The 18644-nt window shown below is 46.7% G+C and overlaps 1 protein-coding gene across 1 annotated transcript in view; it reads right to left on the bottom strand.

The window, feature by feature from the left end:
• LOC126253553 (adenylate cyclase type 2) overlaps window positions 1-18644 on the bottom strand; it is a 330392-nt gene that overhangs the window by 38743 nt on the left and 273005 nt on the right. The window contains exon 15 of the mRNA XM_049954961.1: window positions 15667-15909. Coding sequence (XP_049810918.1) covers window positions 15667-15909 — 243 coding nt within the window. The remainder of the gene's footprint in view (window positions 1-15666; window positions 15910-18644) is intronic.

Below are 18644 nucleotides of genomic sequence, written 5' to 3'. Positions count from 1 at the left end.
ACGTGGAGCTGCAGAGCCTGTGGCGTTGCCGGTGCTGTAGAAATTTTTAACTGCTGCAGAAATCACATCCACTGATGTGGACAAATCTGTGATGACGGGACCCCAGAGATCATCCGGTACTCTGTTGTTGTTGTCGTCGTCGTCGTGAGTGTGCGCTGTGTTATCACGTGTTACTGAAGCCCTGAGGAGTGTAGCATCCCACTGTCTGCGATTGGTTGCAAGGATTCTGCATCTGTAGTAGCGAGGCCTGTGGTGCCGCCTGTACTCTGATGCGTAGCCGTCTGGGAACGCACTGTGCGTGTGATCTCCACGTCGAACCGTTGAACGAGGGCGATCTCCACGTCGAATCACATGTTGAGGGCCGTGTTTCGACCCTGATGAGTAACCTCCTGCGAACGCAGTGTGAGTGCGGTCTGCACGTCGAATCACCGAATGGGAGCGTCCTCAACGTCGATTCGTTAAAAGATTGTGACCTCAGCGTCGTTTCATTGAACGAGGGGCTGCACAGAAATGAATTCCGCAGCGTTGACGACAATGGGCTGGAGGTTGCTAAAGGCTGCATTTTAGATGTCCCATTGCGTAGATCCGGTAGTGTCTCCTGGCGCGCAAAGACACTTCAATTTTTTGTAAAGGCTGATGGGTCCTCCTCTCTTCTTTAATAAATGTGATGTAAATGTACAGACAAAGGAATGACTACAATTTTAGAAAAAAAATTGATGATTTATTCAAGAGGAAGGGTATGAATCGGACAAGTCAATAACGTGCTGATCCACCTCTGGCCCTCATGGAAAGAAGTTATTCTGCTTGGCGTTCATTGATAGATTTGTTCCACGTCCTCCTGAGGAACAGCGTGCCAAATTCTGTCAAGGTGGCGCGTTAGATCGTCAGACTCCCGTGCTGATTGGTAGGCTCTGCCCGTAATGCTGCAAACGTCCTCAACTGCGGAAAGATCCGGCGACCTTGCTGACTAAAGCAGGGTTCGGCAAGCACGGAGATCAGCAGTAGAAAGTCTCGTCGTGTGCGGTCGGGCATTATCTTGCTGAAATGTAATCCCGGAATGGCTTGCCATGAAGGGCGACGAAACCGGCAACAGAATATCGTCGACGTACCGCTCCGCTGTAAGGGTGCCCCGTATATCAACCAATGCGGTCGTGCAATGAAATGAAATGGCATCCCTGCTTTTCGGGCCGTATGGCGAAAGACAGTCAGGCTGGTAACTCATCGCTGTTCAGGACGTCTCCAGACGCGACTGCGGCCTTGAATCTCATTTACTGGAGTAGAATTGTGTTCAGTGACGAGTCTCACATCAAACGGAACCCCAAAGACCAGCGAAGACATGTACGACGATATTCTACTCCACGTTTTGTTGCCCTTCGTGGCAAACCATCCTCGGGCTTGCATTTCAGCAATATAATGACCTACCGCACACGGCGAGAGTTTCTACTGTTTGTTCTCCAGCCTACCTTTGCTATCGAGGTCGTCAGATTTCTCCGCAATTGAGAACGTTTGGAGCATTATTGGCAGGACTTCGAGAACGAGCTTGGGATTTTGACCATCTAAGGTGCCAGTTGGTCTGAATTTGCCACAATATCCCCCAGGAGGACCTCCAACTACTCTGTCAATCAATGGCAAGCCGAATAGCTGCTTTCACAACGGCCAGAGGTCAGCCAACGCGTTATTGGCTCAGAATTATATATTAATACCTTCAGCTGCTGACGGGCGTTGATATATATCAACGGGGACAGGTGAAAATGTGTGCCCCGACCGGTACTCGAATCCGGGATCTCCTGCTTACATGGCAGACGCTCTATCCATCTGAGCCTCCGAGGGCACAGAGGATAGTGCGACTGCAGGGACTATCTCGCGCACGCCTCCCGCGAGACCCACATTCTCACCTTATATGTCCACACACTACATTCGTTATGTCCCTACCCAGCACTCTCATTACTCGTGGAAGACATTCTTACCAAGTCCCGTAAGAGTTCGGGTAATATGTGTGCATACGCACAGAAGAAGAAGGTCATGGCCGGTACTGCCAGAACTATATACTTATATGGATATGGTGTCTGTTCCTTCAGACATGTCCGAAAGAACAGACACCATATCCATATAAGTATACGTTATTGACTTGTTCAGTTTGTAAAGTTCTTTCTCTTAAATAAATCGTCTAATTTTTCTGAAATTGTAATCATTTATTTCTCTGTATATGTGCATCACAGATAGCAAGTTCCGCCAAATTCGGGTAATTCCTTCGTGGTAAGTCGTACAGCATTTATCAAGAGTTCGTTTCAGTAACACAGGTAGTTTCGCCTTACACAGCCATTTTCGAAATGGCTTAAAATTTATGGTATCGTTCGTTATGGTTTACAAACTATAGTAGAGTTGAAGCTCACTAGTAGTTTAAAACTGTGTGAAGGAAAGGGGCTCTGACCTGGAACTTTTGCTTTTTTTTGGGCAAGTGCTCTACTGACTGATATACACTCCTGGAAATTGAAATAAGAACACCGTGAATTCATTGTCCCAGGAAGGGGAAACTTTATTGACACATTCCTGGGGTCAGATATATCACATGATCACACTGACAGAACCACAGGCACATAGACACAGGCAACAGAGCATGCACAATGTCGGCACTAGTACAGTGTATATCCACCTTTCGCAGCAATGCAGGCTGCTATTCTCCCATGGAGACGATCGTAGAGATGCTGGATGTAGTCCTGTGGAACGGCTTGCCATGCCATTTCCACCTGGCGCCTCCGTTGGACCAGCGTTCGTGCTGGACGTGCAGACCGCGTGAGACGACGCTTCATCCAGTCCCAAACATGCTCAATGGGGGACAGATCCGGAGATCTTGCTGGCCAGGGTAGCACGTTGGGTGGCACGGGATACATGCGGACGTGCATTGTCCTGTTGGAACAGCAAGTTCCCTTGCCGGTCTAGGAATGGTAGAACGATGGGTTCGATGACGGTTTGGATGTACCGTGCACTATTCAGTGTCCCCTCGACGATCACCAGTGGTGTACGGCCAGTGTAGGAGATCGCTCCCCACACCATGATGCCGGGTGTTGGCCCTGTGTGCCTCGGTCGTATGCAGTCCTGATTGTGGCGCTCACCTGCACGGCGCCAAACACGCATACGACCATCATTGGCACCAAGGCAGAAGCGACTCTCATCGCTGAAGACGACACGTCTCCATTCGTCCCTCCATTCACGCCTGTCGCGACACCACTGGAGGCGGGCTGCACTATGTTGGGGCGTGAGCGGAAGACGGCCTAACGGTGTGTGGGACCGTAGCCCAGCTTCATGGAGACGGTTGCGAATGGTCCTCGCCGATACCCCAGGAGCAACAGTGTCCCTAATTTGCTGGGAAGTGGCGGTGCGGTCCCCTACGGCACTGCGTAGGATCCTACGGTCTTGGCGTGCATCCGTGCGTCGCTGCGGTCCGGTCCCAGGTCGACGGGCACGTGCACCTTCCGCCGACCACTGGCGACAACATCGATGTACTGTGGAGACCTCACGCCCCACGTGTTGAGCAATTCGGCGGTACGTCCACCCGACCTCCCGCATGCCCACTATACGCCCTCGCTCAAAGTCCGTCAACTGCACATACGGTTCACGTCCACGCTGTCGCGGCATGCTACCAGTGTTAAAGACTGCGATGGAGCTCCGTATGCCACGGCAAACTGGCTGACACTGACGGCGGCGGTGCACAAATGCTGCGCAGCTAGCGCCATTCGACGGCCAACACTGCGGTTCCTGGTGTGTCCGCTGTACCGTGCGTGTGATCATTGCTTGTACAGCCCTCTCGCAGTGTCCGGAGCAAGTATGGTGGGTTTGACACACCGGTGTCAATGTGTTCTTTTTTCCATTTCCAGGAGTGTATTTATCACGACCAACCTTCAGAGTTTTACTTCTATCAAATATCTCATATCCCCTTAACTTCACAGAATTTCTCGTACGAGTGAAAATTCATTCTGGAAATAAGCCACCTGGCTGTGTCTATGTCACTCCTCCGCAGTAACCTTTCTACCAGGAGTCCTCGCCCACAAGATATGTAGGAGAACTACTGTGAAGTTAGGAAGGTAAGAGATGAGGTACTGGCAAAAATGAAACTGTGAGGTTGGGTTTTGCTTGGATACTCAGTTGGTACAGCATTTCCCCGTGATAGGCAGGGGTTTCAGATTCCACTCCCGGTCCAGGTAGACAGTTTTATTCCGCCAAGAAGTTTCAGATGAGCACACACTCCGCTACAGAGTGAAAATTCACTTAGTATGTAGTCGAAATGCTATGGTTCGTGACGGTTTAGAAACTGCTGCAGCAATGTTGTCGATTGTGGCGGTCGCGAAGCATAGCAGAAATGGTAGCGTTCAGGATGCTTTATAAACTACGAGGGATATTCGGAAATTAAGTTCCGATCGGTCAAGAAATGGAAACCACTGTTACAATCTAATAAAGTTTTGCACATATGTGTTCGACAGTGTCTCTAGTATCTCTGTCTGTTGCATCACTTCGCTGTTTTCTGTTCTGAGCGCATGGTGAGCGCACAAAGATGCGTAGAAAATAGTGTCTCCCTCCAAGTATGAGGTCCTGAGAGAAATCGCCTGATGTTATGCAGCCCACATTACAGAACTCTTATGCGGTTCCTACTTCGTGACAATTTTCGTTCGCAAGCTGCAGGGGCAATTAAAATGCTTTTTCCCGTTTTCGATGGGAAGTGTTTGATTACCAGCACTACAGCTCGTAATTTTCTCCCTCTGTGTTTCATCTCTGCTCACATTAACTACTGGCTATGAAGACAACATTTTCGCACAGACAGTGAGCTATACATGAGCGTAGAGAATTGGCGGGAAGCACAGGTGGCTGCCTTCTTCGAGGAGGGTACTGGAAAGTTGGTATAACGGTGCGACAGATGTCCTAGCTAGAGCGGCGACTATGTAGAGAAGTAGCTGGAAGGTGGAGGCAACTGTCGCAAATAAAACATTTCTGATTATCACAGTGGTTTCCATTTCGCAATCAATCGGAACTTACTTTCTGGACAAGCCTTGTATAACAGATGTGCTACCGTTAGTGATGATACAAACAACAGCACGAAGGCTATTCTACAACATCTACATGGATACGCTGCAAATCACATTTAAGTGCCTGGCAGAGGCAAACTAAAGTAGAAATGCTATCGTTCGTGATGTTTTACAGACAGTCTGTACCGACTGAACTTTTCAGACCTGACTCACGACAAACTTTCGAACAAGTTTTATCACTGTCTGTTTAAGACAGAAACTTGGATCGATCGATTTCCTCGTAATGTAGCCTCGCTAATAAAAAAAAAGAAAAAGAAAAAAAACGCAGGTAGAGATGTGCTTACCTCTATAAGTAAATGCAAAGCAAGGGCTGGGGCTGTGTACGGGATGATTCAGACCTCACTTTCAAAAAAATGAGTTCCTCGAAGCAGCTCCCTTGCAAACACGATTTCACGTGACCGGCGCTCGCCCTAAATAACTTGTAGGAGTATTTCGACTGTTCGAAAACGGCTTAGCAATATTTTTCCTCTTAAAAATAAACTGTTTTCGATGATTTAACAGTACTGGCGCCATTCGCTGTCTTGAAATTTCTGACAATATTGCCGGTATCATGCTTCTTTCGAACTTTTTCAAAAGCTCTAAAATTTCTGCGCTCTCAGCTATTCAAAAATAAAAACCAACTTCTTTCTTCATTACAGCGCTGTGAATTAATCGGTTAGTTTCACTTTACTTTCATTTCATCTCTTAAACTTCTGTAACTATGGAAGGATTTAACTGGAACGGTATAATAAATGAAGCCCACTCCAAAATTAATAACTTGCTCTCAACACTTTTATTAGACGTAAATATTTTCATGATATCTTTTTCATTTAGCATAAACCTTGACGAAGATGGTGTTCGTAATTTACTTACTTCTCAATAGCAAATTATATCTGAGGACAATTCCACTCAAAACCGAATGTATTGTGTCAGTGTCACTCCTCTGCCTACATATTCCTCTTTTTTCCTGCTAATTGAGCCCTACTGCCAGCAGCTTGGTACAAATACGAAAACGTCTATACATAGAGATCACAGTACAAATAGTACGTTGAACGATGATTTAGGGTCATTTCTCAATATCCTCACAGGCAAAACACTAGTAGCTAGAGTACTGTATATTGACGTGATACCATTTGTAGACAAAACAAAATATACCGTCTGAACATAAATAAAATTGTCAAACTGCAGGGACAGATTCGTGACTAGAGATCGAGGGAAATGGTCCTATAAACATGTGTCCCTCCCCTCTCCACCTCTCCCCCCCCCCCCCCCCCCCCCAGGAGGCAAGGCAATGCACGCGTGATGCACGATACACATAATAGTACTTTGACTTAAACTATGTTGGCGGGCCACTTGCATGGAGCTTGTCAACATCTCAATGGTTCTCAACATATGGTGTGCGCACAGCCCGCTGCCTCCCTATCTGAAAGGACCCATGATCTCACAAACGCCCAGACATGGTTTGAAATGTTGTGTGATATGGTTGGTGTCTGTGAGGGTACTTGTTTTGGTATATCTGTGATGGCTCTCGACCGTTTCCATCTGCTTGGCCGTACACACCATCTCGGCTTCCTTCCGAAACATATGTCTGACCTTTCTACCGCTTACAGTACGCTGCGACAATCTCACAGCCTGCAACACACGGCACCTGGTATCAGGAACATTTATTCGTCAGCGCCATCTACCGTAGCAACGACGCATTTTCGGACACGTTCATAGGACCTTTTCTCATTCATTCGGTCCCTGGAGTTTTATCAATGTTCACCCAGTATGCATATTTATAAAAAAAACCTCAAAGGAGATTGAGGAGCGTACACCTGGCGATTAAGATGCTTATGTAACCACCCATAGTGCACCAAATTTCATTAACACGAGTTACTACATGGTATATAAACAAAATATACGTTGGATATTTTTGTATCTTCATTGCACGAATAACAACATTTGTTGGAAACAGCACCTTATCTTCACACGAGGCTTAGAAAATAAATAGTGGCAACTACTTATTCACAACCTCCACATAAGAATTACATGTTTGCACCTCTTACTGTCCTTCAAAGTAGCCACCAGCGTTGTGTAAAAATGGTTCAAATGGCTCTGAGTACCATGGGACTTAACATTTGGGGTCATCGGTCCCCTAGAACTTAGAACTACTTAAACCTAACTAACCTAAGGACATCACACACATCTATGCCCGAGGAGCGCTGTGTAGATCCAGTTGCCAGCGATGTGGAAGGCGTAGTATACCGTTAGCAGAGCCTGCTCTGTTGACGGTGCGAATGGAGCGGTCTAATGCCTGTCGAATCTCTGGAACAGTTCTGATGAGAATGCCACAAAGTGGTTCCTTCATCTTCGGAATCAAATCAAAGTCACAAGGACTTGCGTCGGGAGAGTATGGTGGATGATACAGTACTTCCCAGCCCCATCGACTGAACAAAGCAGCCACAGCTTGCGCTGTATGCGCCCGCGCATTGTCGTGGAAAATGATAGGTGGGTTGCGCAGAAAGTGTAGCCGCTTCTTTCGCAAAGCTGGGAGCAGGTGATGCTCCAAAAACGAACAGTAATACTGTGCACTGACGGTCTGCCGTGGAGCAACGTAATGCGTTAGGATAACACCATCACAGTTGTACACGAGAATCACCATAACTTCCACCATACTGGGGCTCTGACGCACCTTAGACGTTCGCGGCGATCCATAATGACGCCATTCGTTGGATGGGAGTTTCAGTTTTGGCTTCATGGCATTCGCTTCAGAACTGTTCCAGAGATTCGAAAGGAAGTAGACCGCTCAATTCGCACCATCAACAGAACAGGCTCTGCTAACGGTATACTACGCCTTCCACATCGCTGGCAACAGGTTCTACACAACGCTGGTGACTACGTTTAAGGACAGCAACAGGTGCAAACATGTAATTCTTTTGTATCGGTTGTGAATAAGTAGTTGCCACGATTTAAGTTCCAAAGCTCGTAATAGCTTTTCATTAAAAATTTAGTTTAGCTGCAAGGAATAAGATTCATTTGAGCTTCCAAATACATTTGTTAAGGTGAAAGATATAGCCTACAAACAAAAATAAATATAGTAAATATGAAGTTGACATATGATATTATTAAAGCAAATCAAGAGCAAAGAGAAACAGCCGTGAAAACATTGTTCCATCATTCATGCACGATATATGTTGCATACATGGAGATTGGTGTCTGAAACTGCAAAATATTATTACTTGAGATAGCAGCAACAGCAAATAAAATACTAAATTAACATTAGGAAGAATGATACGTCATTTTATGTTCATACAGTCTAGACAAATTGCTACATTTCTCAAGTGCTGCCGTCATACTAGATCTGTCACTGTGCGTTAAAGTGCGATAACGTCGAGTGACACACTATTTGAGTCATTCCATGGAAATGGACACATTTGTACTGTAATGAGGGCGTTTCAGATTGTTCTGCGCAATTTATTGTCGTAATTTTGTGCATTCTGTGATCATTTATAATGGCAATAATTGTTTCTTAATAGCGGATTTACATATGCAGATAGATCAGCATAAAATATTTCTACACCATTATGGACATCCCGTATTCATCCAGTAAGGCAAACAGTCTACGCATTTATCAATAAATGATCCGAAGGAAATTCTAGACTGAGATCCAGTGATGAAAAAGACGGGAGGGACGCCTAAGCGAGACTAAAAGCATATGGTAGCTGCCGGCTGTCGATGCGCACGCACACACAGGATGAACCAGGACTTCACAGACAAAATTTGAGATTTGTTCATTGATGTTTCCTGATTTTTTTGGTATAAGGGTGTCCGATGGCTCGTGACGGCGTAATAATGTAATGTTACGCCAATTAACTTTGTTTCTGTGAACAGTTAATAAAATTTGCGATAGGAATCAGTAAAATGTACAACACAAAACACCTATGTTGAGATGCAATAGTGCTGCGGGAAACAGGCCCAGCAAAGGGTCGTCGCACGGCTCTCCCACTGTATTCATGGACTCAACAGACGAGGAGCGTATCGACCAACTGTCCGTCAGTAAACCTATCCGCACGGCTGTGTATTAGTGTTAACGTACAATTAACACTGCCGGGAAAACAAACCCATGACAGAACCGAACAGTGCTGATTGAAAGCTTCACAGAGAAGACAAAGTTGACATTACTGTTATCAACAGCATATGGTTTGACTCTTCGGAACAAGTTTGTTTCGAAACAAAAGACACGTGCATACATTACTCGCCCACAATAGCATTGCACCTGCGAGTCAGCTTACCTTGAGTCACCGCTTAATCGAGGTTGACATAAAATTCACAACTGACCTGAAAGCATTGACACTGGTATGTGTTTTCCTTGGTCACCAGTGTCCAGTGTTTTCGATAATGGACAACTGCAGTAATATCGTGGTTTAGTAGTATCTTCGACATCTGCATTGTTACGCTCTATTTTCAGTGCAATACAGATACCAAGGTAACTGGGGCAAGAAACCAAACGAAATGTCAACGAGTTGCCGGAGACCGTGGGTGTCTCTGCAGTTTTTTCGGTGGTGTTCTGGCTCACCAAGTATACTTTCCCGTATACCGCATACGCTACACGACACGGCACAGCGCTTGGCAGAAGGCACTTGTAACAAAATTCGTCAGGAGCGAGGGAAAAATGACTATCTGTATTTTGGTTATGTAATATTCATTATCTAAAAGTAAATAAACTACTAAATTAACATTAAGAAGACTGATACATCATTTTATGTTCATATATTCTAGACAAATTTCTACATTACACAAACGCTGTTCTCACGATCTCTACTTGAGATGTATGGTGGTGGCAGCACAAAGATCTATCAGTATTCTTCGAATAACGATTGTCCAAATTTACCCAACAGGGTTTCGCGAAAATGTCGCCTTTCTTCCAAATAGTATTACTGACGTTGCCCGAGCATAAGGACTTCAAACGTTGGAGTATTGGTCCCGCTAGAGTTTACCTTTGCAGATGGAGCGCTCTTTCACAGAACCCAGCCCTTCCCCCTCATTCGAGCAGTGCATTCGTTTATTCTTGTACATACACTCCTGGAAATTGAAATAAGAACACCGTGAATTCATTGTCCCAGGAAGGGTAAACTTTATTGACACATTCCTGGGGTCAGATACATCACATGATCACACTGACAGAACCACAGGCATATAGACACAGGCAACAGAGCATGCACAATGTCGGCACTAGTACAGTGTATATCCACCTTTCGCAGCAATGCAGGCTGCTATTCTCCCATGGAGACGATCGTAGAGATGCTGGATGTAGTCCTGTGGAACGGCTTGCCATGCCATTTCCACCTGGCGCCTCAGTTGGACCAGCGTTCGTGCTGGACGTGCAGACCGCGTGAGACGACGCTTCATCCAGTCCCAAACATGCTCAATGGGGGACAGATCCGGAGATCTTGCTGGCCAGGGTAGTTGACTTACACCTTCTAGAGCACGTTGGGTGGCACGGGATACATGCGGACGTGCATTGTCCTGTTGGAACAGCAAGTTCCCTTGCCGGTCTAGGAATGGTAGAACGATGGGTTCGATGACGGTTTGGATGTACCGTGCACTATTCAGTGTCCCCTCGACGATCACCAGTGGTGTACGGCCAGTGTAGGAGATCGCCCCCACACCATGATGCCGGGTGTTGGCCCTGTGTGCCTCGGTCGTATGCAGTCCTGATTGTGGCGCTCACCTGCACGGCGCCAAACACGCATACGACCATCATTGGCACCAAGGCAGAAGCGACTCTCATCGCTGAAGACGACACGTCTCCATTCGTCCCTCCATTCACGCCTGTCGCGACACCACTGGAGGCGGGCTGCACGATGTTGGGGCGTGAGCGGAAGACGGCCTAACGGTGTGCGGGACCGTAGCCCAGCTTCATGGAGACGGTTGCGAATGGTCCTCGCCGATACCCCAGGAGCAACAGTGTCCCTAATTTGCTGGGAAGTGGCGGTGCGGTCCCCTACGGCACTGCGTAGGATCCTACGGTCTTGGCGTGCATCCGTGCGTCGCTGCGGTCCGGTCCCAGGTCGACGGGCACGTGCACCTTCCGCCGACCACTGGCGACAACATCGATGTACTGTGGAGACCTCACGCCCCACGTGTTGAGCAATTCGGCGGTACGTCCACCCGGCCTCCCGCATGCCCACTATACGCCCTCGCTCAAAGTCCGTCAACTGCACATACGGTTCACGTCCACGCTGTCGCGGCATGCTACCAGTGTTAAAGACTGCGATGGAGCTCCGTATGCCACGGCAAACTGGCTGACACTGACGGCGGCGGTGCACAAATGCTGCGCAGCTAGCGCCATTCGACGGCCAACACCGCGGTTCCTGGTGTGTCCGCTGTGCCGTGCGTGTGATCATTGCTTGTACAGCCCTCTCGCAGTGTCCGGAGCAAGTATGGTGGGTCTGACACACCGGTGTCAATGTGTTCTTTTTTCCATTTCCAGGAGTGTATTTTACTTGTTCGCCCCATTTCATTAACGGCTCTTAACATTACTTCCAATTACTTATACGATGAGCTCCAGATGTTGGCATCTAATCTTATAAGCTGATTGTTTCTTATAGACATTAGCTTGCCTTTACCCACATTAAATACAATATGTATAGAAGCATACATAAGAAAAAAATTCTGTCTGTCAGTAAGACTTGAATACCGACAGATATAGGGGGTCGATACTCGGTAAGCTCGTGTTTTTTTCACTAAACGACAGTGAAGAACTGTTTCAAAGACCACCCGGATGTCTTGCAACACGATTTCCAACTGGATGCCGTTGAATGCGATACACTCGATTTCAAGGACGAGCAGAGCGACATGTGTTCCGCAAGACCCCTGGTTACGGAATCCATACTCGTGCTCTAAAACATAGAACATAAAACATATTCTGTAATTCTATAACAGATTGACTTCAGCGATATAAGCCTATAATTGTGTACACCTGAACCCTTCATTGCTCCAATGATCTACGATAAACTTCTGCTAAAAAAGGTAGAAAGTTCTTCCACATAATCTCAGTAGAATCTCACAGCTCTCTAGTCGACTTGCGTTCCCTCCATTGCGGGGATTTAGTTCATTTTCTATCCCACGTTCACATTCTCAATATCTCCGATTTCGGCGTTCGTATGCTGACTGAGACGAGTAACCGTCTTACTATCTTCTGCGGTGAAAGAATATCAGAAATCCGAATTCATTGTTTCAGCCTTCTATCAGATGTCCGTTCCAATGTTAATATTGTTGCAGTGACTGGAAACATGTTTCCAGCGGAATTTCTAAAATCACTGGGGAAATGGCAACAAAACGATTACTCACTTTGGTGTGTAGACTGTGTGAGACTGGCGGTATACCATGAGACTTCCGGGAAAACATTGTCCACACAATTCCGGAGAAGGCAAGAGCCGACAAGTGCTACAATTATCATACAGTCAGCTTAACACATCATGAATCCAAGTTGCTGACAAGAATAATATACAGAAGCATGGAAAAGAAAATTGTGGATGTCTTAGTTTGATGATCAGTTTGGCTATGGGAAAGGTAATGGCTCTTCTGACGTTGCGGTTGGTAACTGTAGCAGACTGAAGAAAAATCAAGGGAACGTGAAATCGTGCAAACTGTCCTAAATTCTGAGAAAGTTAGTGGTAAGTTATAGGGAAAGACGGGTGATATACAGTACATACAAGAACCAGAGGGAACAATAAGACTGGAAGACCAAGAAGGTTCTCGGATTAAAAAAGATGTAAGGCAGGGATGTAATTTCTCACCGCTGTTGCTCACTCGAAGAAGCAATAACGGAAATAGAAGAAAGCTTCAAGAGTGAAATTAAAATTAAGGTGAAAGGATATCACTGATAGGGTCCACTGACGACATTGCTATCCTCTGTGAGAGTGAAGAACAAGCTACCTAGGCAACAAATAACCCAAGACGGACGGAGCAGGGAGGACATGAAAAGTAGACAAGCACAGGCAAACAGGACACTTCTGGCCAAGAGAAATCTACTTGTTCGAACGTAGTCCTTAATTTGAGGAAGACATTTCTGAGAATGTGCCTTAGGACATAATATTGTATGGTAACGAAACACGGACTGTGGAAAATCTGAAACAGAAGAGAATCGAAGCTTTTGAGATGTGGAACTACAGAAGAATATTGAAAGTTATGTGGACTGATAACTTAAGGAGTGAGGAGGTTTTCCGCAGAATCCGCGAGGGAGGAAATATGTGGAAAAACACTGACAAGGAGAAGGAACAGGATGGTAGGAGATGTGTTAAGACGAAATACCCCTGGTACTAGATGAGCTGTTGAGGATAAAAACTGTACAGGCAGACAGAGACTGGGATACATCAGGCACATAATTGACGACACAGGTTGCAAGAGCTTCTCTCAGATGGAAAGGTTGGCATAGGAGAGTAATTCGTAGATGACCGCCTCAAACCAGGCAGAAGACTGAGGAGGAAAATAGTCTTTGGATTTTCAGTGAGATCGGCTAGAAAATTTTATTTTATAATTCATTAAACGCTTTTTGCATTGGTCTCCTTACGCTGAATTTGCCTTTGTTATGAAGATTACTTTGCTTCAGCAGTAATTTTCTGACACGGCTTTAACTACGGTGGGTTTTTGTGAGGCCTCAACCTTGTTCGCCACATACTGGTCTCTGGTGTACAGTAAAATGCTTTTATTGTTATCCATTTTTGCTCGACATCTTCATCCTCAGAACTGATTATTTGATATTAATCACTCGGAAGTGTGCAGCTGCTTCCTGTCTCCTGCTAAGCAGAAGTACTTTGCTACGCCTCTGAACTTTTGATAGGAAGTGAACTGAGCCGTGGTAACAATTGATGTTTTGAAGAAAAAATGACTCTGAGCACTATGGGACTCAACTGCTGTGGTCATAAGTCCCCTAGAACTTAGAACTACTTAAACCTAACTAACCTAAGGACAGCACACAACACCCAGCCATCACGAGGCAGAGAAAATCCCTGACCCCGCCGGGAATCGAACCCGGGAACCCGGGCGTGGGAAGCGAGAACGCTACCGCACGACCACGAGATGCGGGCAAGATGTTTTGAAGAGCGTGCCGCTGCGCGTAGTGTAAAGCATTCGCCTTCCGTTTCGGGCGGTGGCGCCGCTGTGGCAATCGCAGCTTTGGTGTCTCCCTCTGGTGGGAAAGGGGAAAATATGCCTGTTCACGTGCATTACGGGGCGCTATGAGCTCGGCAGTCGGTCAATCTGTCAGTCTGGGCGAGTCTGGTCAGTTGGTCAGCCAAGTTAGTCTGGGTCTGTCTCTCGTCCGCATTGGTGAGGCGGTTAGTGTCTGTCTGTCGTCCGGAGTGCTAGTATGTGTTAGGCCGCCAGTCTACTCGACCTTCCTCAGGCAATGGGCATTGGCGGTTGGATCGATAGGTTGGTCGGTCGCGCACTGGGACACAAGATGACTTGTCCGCCTGGAGCGTCGGCGCATGTGAGGTCGCCGCGTGAGTCCAGTGGCCGCGCCCTATAGCGAGGGGTAGTGGCTTCGCGGCCGACACGAGAGCAACAGGAGTCAACCCACGACGTCGGTCTGGCCGGGGCGAGCTGCGACGCCGTGAGATGGGAGATCGGCGCGCCTTCCTGCGTCCGTTGAAGCGGCTGGCAGCGGACGGTTCGGGAGAGCGTTTTGGGGGTGCTGCGCCAGGTCTTCGCCAGAAATCGCAGTTATTAGAAATTAAGTGATTCGTGATACGTTGTTTCAGTTACTTGTTAAATTCTACTTGTTCCCTTGGTCAGTACCTCGTCCCCAGCTTGCTCGTTTATCTCGCGTCCGCATTTGTTAGGCAGATAGTGTCTGTCTGTCTGTCGGTCTGCCGTACGTCAATAGCTGCCTCTGTCATGTTTGTCTGATTCGGTGTTAACGAATTTATAGAATTAAGGTGTAAAGGCCGAATTCCTGAAATATGCTTTTATCTTGCCTATCATCTTGCGAGGCGGTATATGAATAATGTAGAGCATGTTGTACATTTTATGTATGTCTGAATTTCATGGGTTTTATTTAAATAGTCATTTTTATAAAGTTGCCACCCTTCCACCGTAAGAGTCCTTTTAAAAACAAATTGCACTTTCAGTGGAAAATAATCTCTTAGTGTGAGTGTTTGTACCATTTCAATCCCTCTTACGCGGTGCATGGTTAATGTGTTTGTGTGAGTTGTTAAAATTTTTAGTTTAAAGTAATTTGGTGTGTTGCGGATTTGCACCAGTGTAGTATTTCAGAGGTTGTTGTGAGCCGTCGTGATTACGGCAGTGTTGAAAGGGAGCGGCAAGCTTCTCAGCCTGAAGGCTCATACTCTCAATATCGTTCTTTTTGTCTCTAAATAAAATTGTAACTTGATATTTTGAGGGTGCTTTTCTGCTTATAAATTTTAAATCTGTTTATGAAAAGCTTTTAGGAATAAAATTCCCATTTGTTAATTTCATTTTCATCAATTACTCCCTGGCAATTACTTCCACGCTCACATAATGTGATTAAATGTGTTGATGTTCTTGATGAATCGCTAGTAAATAAAGTAAATTCTTTAAGAATGATTTTGAAAAGTTAAATCCACGGGTCATGAACTACCTTATCAAAGTCGCAGATGATCTCGTTGAGCAGCCGAAGGCACTCGAGCCCCTGCTTGTTGACGTCGTTCTCGTCGTAGAACTCCTTGTAGTTGGGGATGGAGGCGAACATGACGGCGATGCAGGAGTAGCGCTCGTGGTAGAGGTCCGAGTGGCGCGCCGCGCCCGCTAGGAAGTGGTCGGCCACGTGCGCCGGCAGGATGTTCTCCAGCAGGATCTTGTTGATGCCGCGCATCGTCTCCACCTGCCGGCACCGCCACAACAGCCCACACTCAGCGGCAGACTTCGGTGCGTGCACCGCACCACGGAAAAGTACGAGTGCGGCGGTGGATTTAGTATATGTCATACATCTTCTCCATTTGTTAGCACATCCACCAGTACCATCGTCCTCACACTTTCACCCATGGCTTGATGTGCATACAAGTGCACAGATAATCTTAAGGGTTCCCTGACCTGTTACTGGTAGCTGAAAATCCACTAAACGGTTTTACTGCAGTTCAATGGGAAAATTAGACATGGATGAAAAATTTGTTGCGAGGGTGAGTCAATAAACAAGTTGCAAACAGAGACAGAGAATTCAGTGCCACGTGAACCTGCCTGAGATTACTTTACTTTTCAAAAGTCTCCCCACGCCTATTTAAAAACTTATCTCATCGTCCGACAAGGCCTTGAAAGTCTGCAGCATGGAATTCTTTTGACAACATTCGGAACCCACGAATGACTTCTCGCGCCATACACAATTTATTTTGTTTCTTAAATAGCTGCAACCAAAAACACCGATGTGTCGTGCGGGTAGCGAAATACCCCTTGACGGGGAAACAAGGTGGCTTCACTGGATAACCGGGGCGACCAGGACGCTGCTTATTTTTAATTTCTTCTTGTCATGATATAAATAATGCAAACTTGTCCTTTGTTGAGTTTCTGCATGCAATTTAATACAACTTTCCATGAAATACAGTTGTAACCAAATATGATACGAATTTCACTAAGAACATCCTCTGCTGTCAGTCCCTTGTCTCACAAGAACTACGCTGTACCAGTCGGATGCACACTTACAATATACCTGGGATCTTTGTCTGACTGCGGATTCAAATGTTTGCCGTGAAATATTGTGTGTTGTCTATTTTCCACACAACATGCTCTACGTGTGGTCGCGAACTCCAAAACGATATGCGCCGATATGTCGTTTGCGACTTATTTATTGACTCACCCTCGCATTTCCGATGTTAAGTTAATACTCAGATAGTAGACACAAAACCGAAGTTTTAAATGGCACATCAGCTCAGAGGCCATTTAGAGGAGGACCAACAGAAGGTGTGGAAGAAGAAATGAGATGATAGTGCACATGGTGTTGTAGATGATGATGATGATGAAAAGGATGATAAGGATACTTTATGTCTGTGAAAAGGTTTTCTAGTGTCTACCCAGTTGCCGATTTTGCATTTTGCAGACTATTTCGGTGAACGACGTCTGTATCACGTAAAGCAATCGAGTTCTTGGACGTGTTGCCTGTCTGAACGGCAGTTAGTATAGCTACAGTGATGGTACCGAGCACGTCTAAAAACTGAGGGGACTATCAGACATTTGTAACACTGCGCGTGCGTGAAATCTAATGACATTTGATAAACGTATTTAGAGACGTAATTGCAAAATAACTAACATAACAATGACAAATCGTGCAATAATGATATGAGAATGCAAGTTGGCAAATGAAAAATGGTAAAAATTTAATTTTAGGCAGTGCAATTTGGAATTAAACATGTCCCACGTGTTTGAGAAAGCGAGCGACGGTGTGTTACGCAACAGAGAGTTGAAATTAGTATTATCTAAAGCTTCTTGTAATGCTGGTGCTAAGATTTTTTTATATTGACGCCAAGAAAGTATGTAGTTATTTCTATTGAATCTTGTTCAACTTCTCGATGAGGATTATGCGAACAAAGCTAAACGGCTTTTACACAATAAATACACTCCTGGAAATGGAAAAAAGAACACATTGACACCGGTGTGTCAGACCCACCATACTTGCTCCGGACACTGCGAGAGGGCTGTACAAGCAATGATCACACGCACGGCACAGCGGACACACCAGGAACCGCGGTGTTGGCCGTCGAATGGCGCTAGCTGCGCAGCATTTGTGCACCGCCGCCGTCAGTGTCAGCCAGTTTGCCGTGGCATACGGAGCTCCATCGCAGTCTTTAACACTGGTAGCATGCCGCGACAGCGTGGACGTGAACCGTATGTGCAGTTGACGGACTTTGAGCGAGGGCGTATAGTGGGCATGCGGGAGGCCGGGTGGACGTACCGCCGAATTGCTCAACACGTGGGGCGTGAGGTCTCCACAGTACATCGATGTTGTCGCCAGTGGTCGGCGGAAGGTGCACGTGCCCGTCGATCTGGGACCGGACCGCAGCGACGCACGGATGCACGCCAAGACCGTAGGATCCTACGCAGTGCCGTAGGGGACCGCACCGCCACTTCCCAGCAAATTAGGGACACTGTTGCTCCTGGGGTATCGGCGAGGACCATTCGCAACCGTCTCCATGAAGCTGGGCTACGGTCCCGCACACCGTTAGGCCGTCTTCCGCTCACGCCCCAACATCGTGCAGCCCGCCTCCAGTGGTGTCGCGACAGGCGTGAATGGAGGGACGAATGGAGACGTGTCGTCTTCAGCGATGAGAGTCGCTTCTGCCTTGGTGCCAATGATGGTCGTATGCGTGTTTGGCGCCGTGCAGGTGAGCGCCACAATCAGGACTGCATACGACCGAGGCACACAGGGCCAACACCCGGCATCATGGTGTGGGAAGCGATCTCCTATACTGGCCGTATACCACTGGTGATCGTCGAGGGGACACTGAATAGTGCACGGTACATCCAAACCGTCATCGAACCCATCGTTCTACCATTCCTAGACCGGCAACGGAACTTGCTGTTCCAACAGGACAATGCACGTCCGCATGTATCCCGTGCCACCCAACGTGC

The sequence above is a fragment of the Schistocerca nitens genome, chromosome 4 (genome assembly GCF_023898315.1).
Source record: "Schistocerca nitens isolate TAMUIC-IGC-003100 chromosome 4, iqSchNite1.1, whole genome shotgun sequence".
NCBI lineage: Eukaryota > Metazoa > Arthropoda > Insecta > Orthoptera > Acrididae > Schistocerca > Schistocerca nitens.
This window is presented reverse-complemented; position numbering and strand designations above follow the sequence as displayed.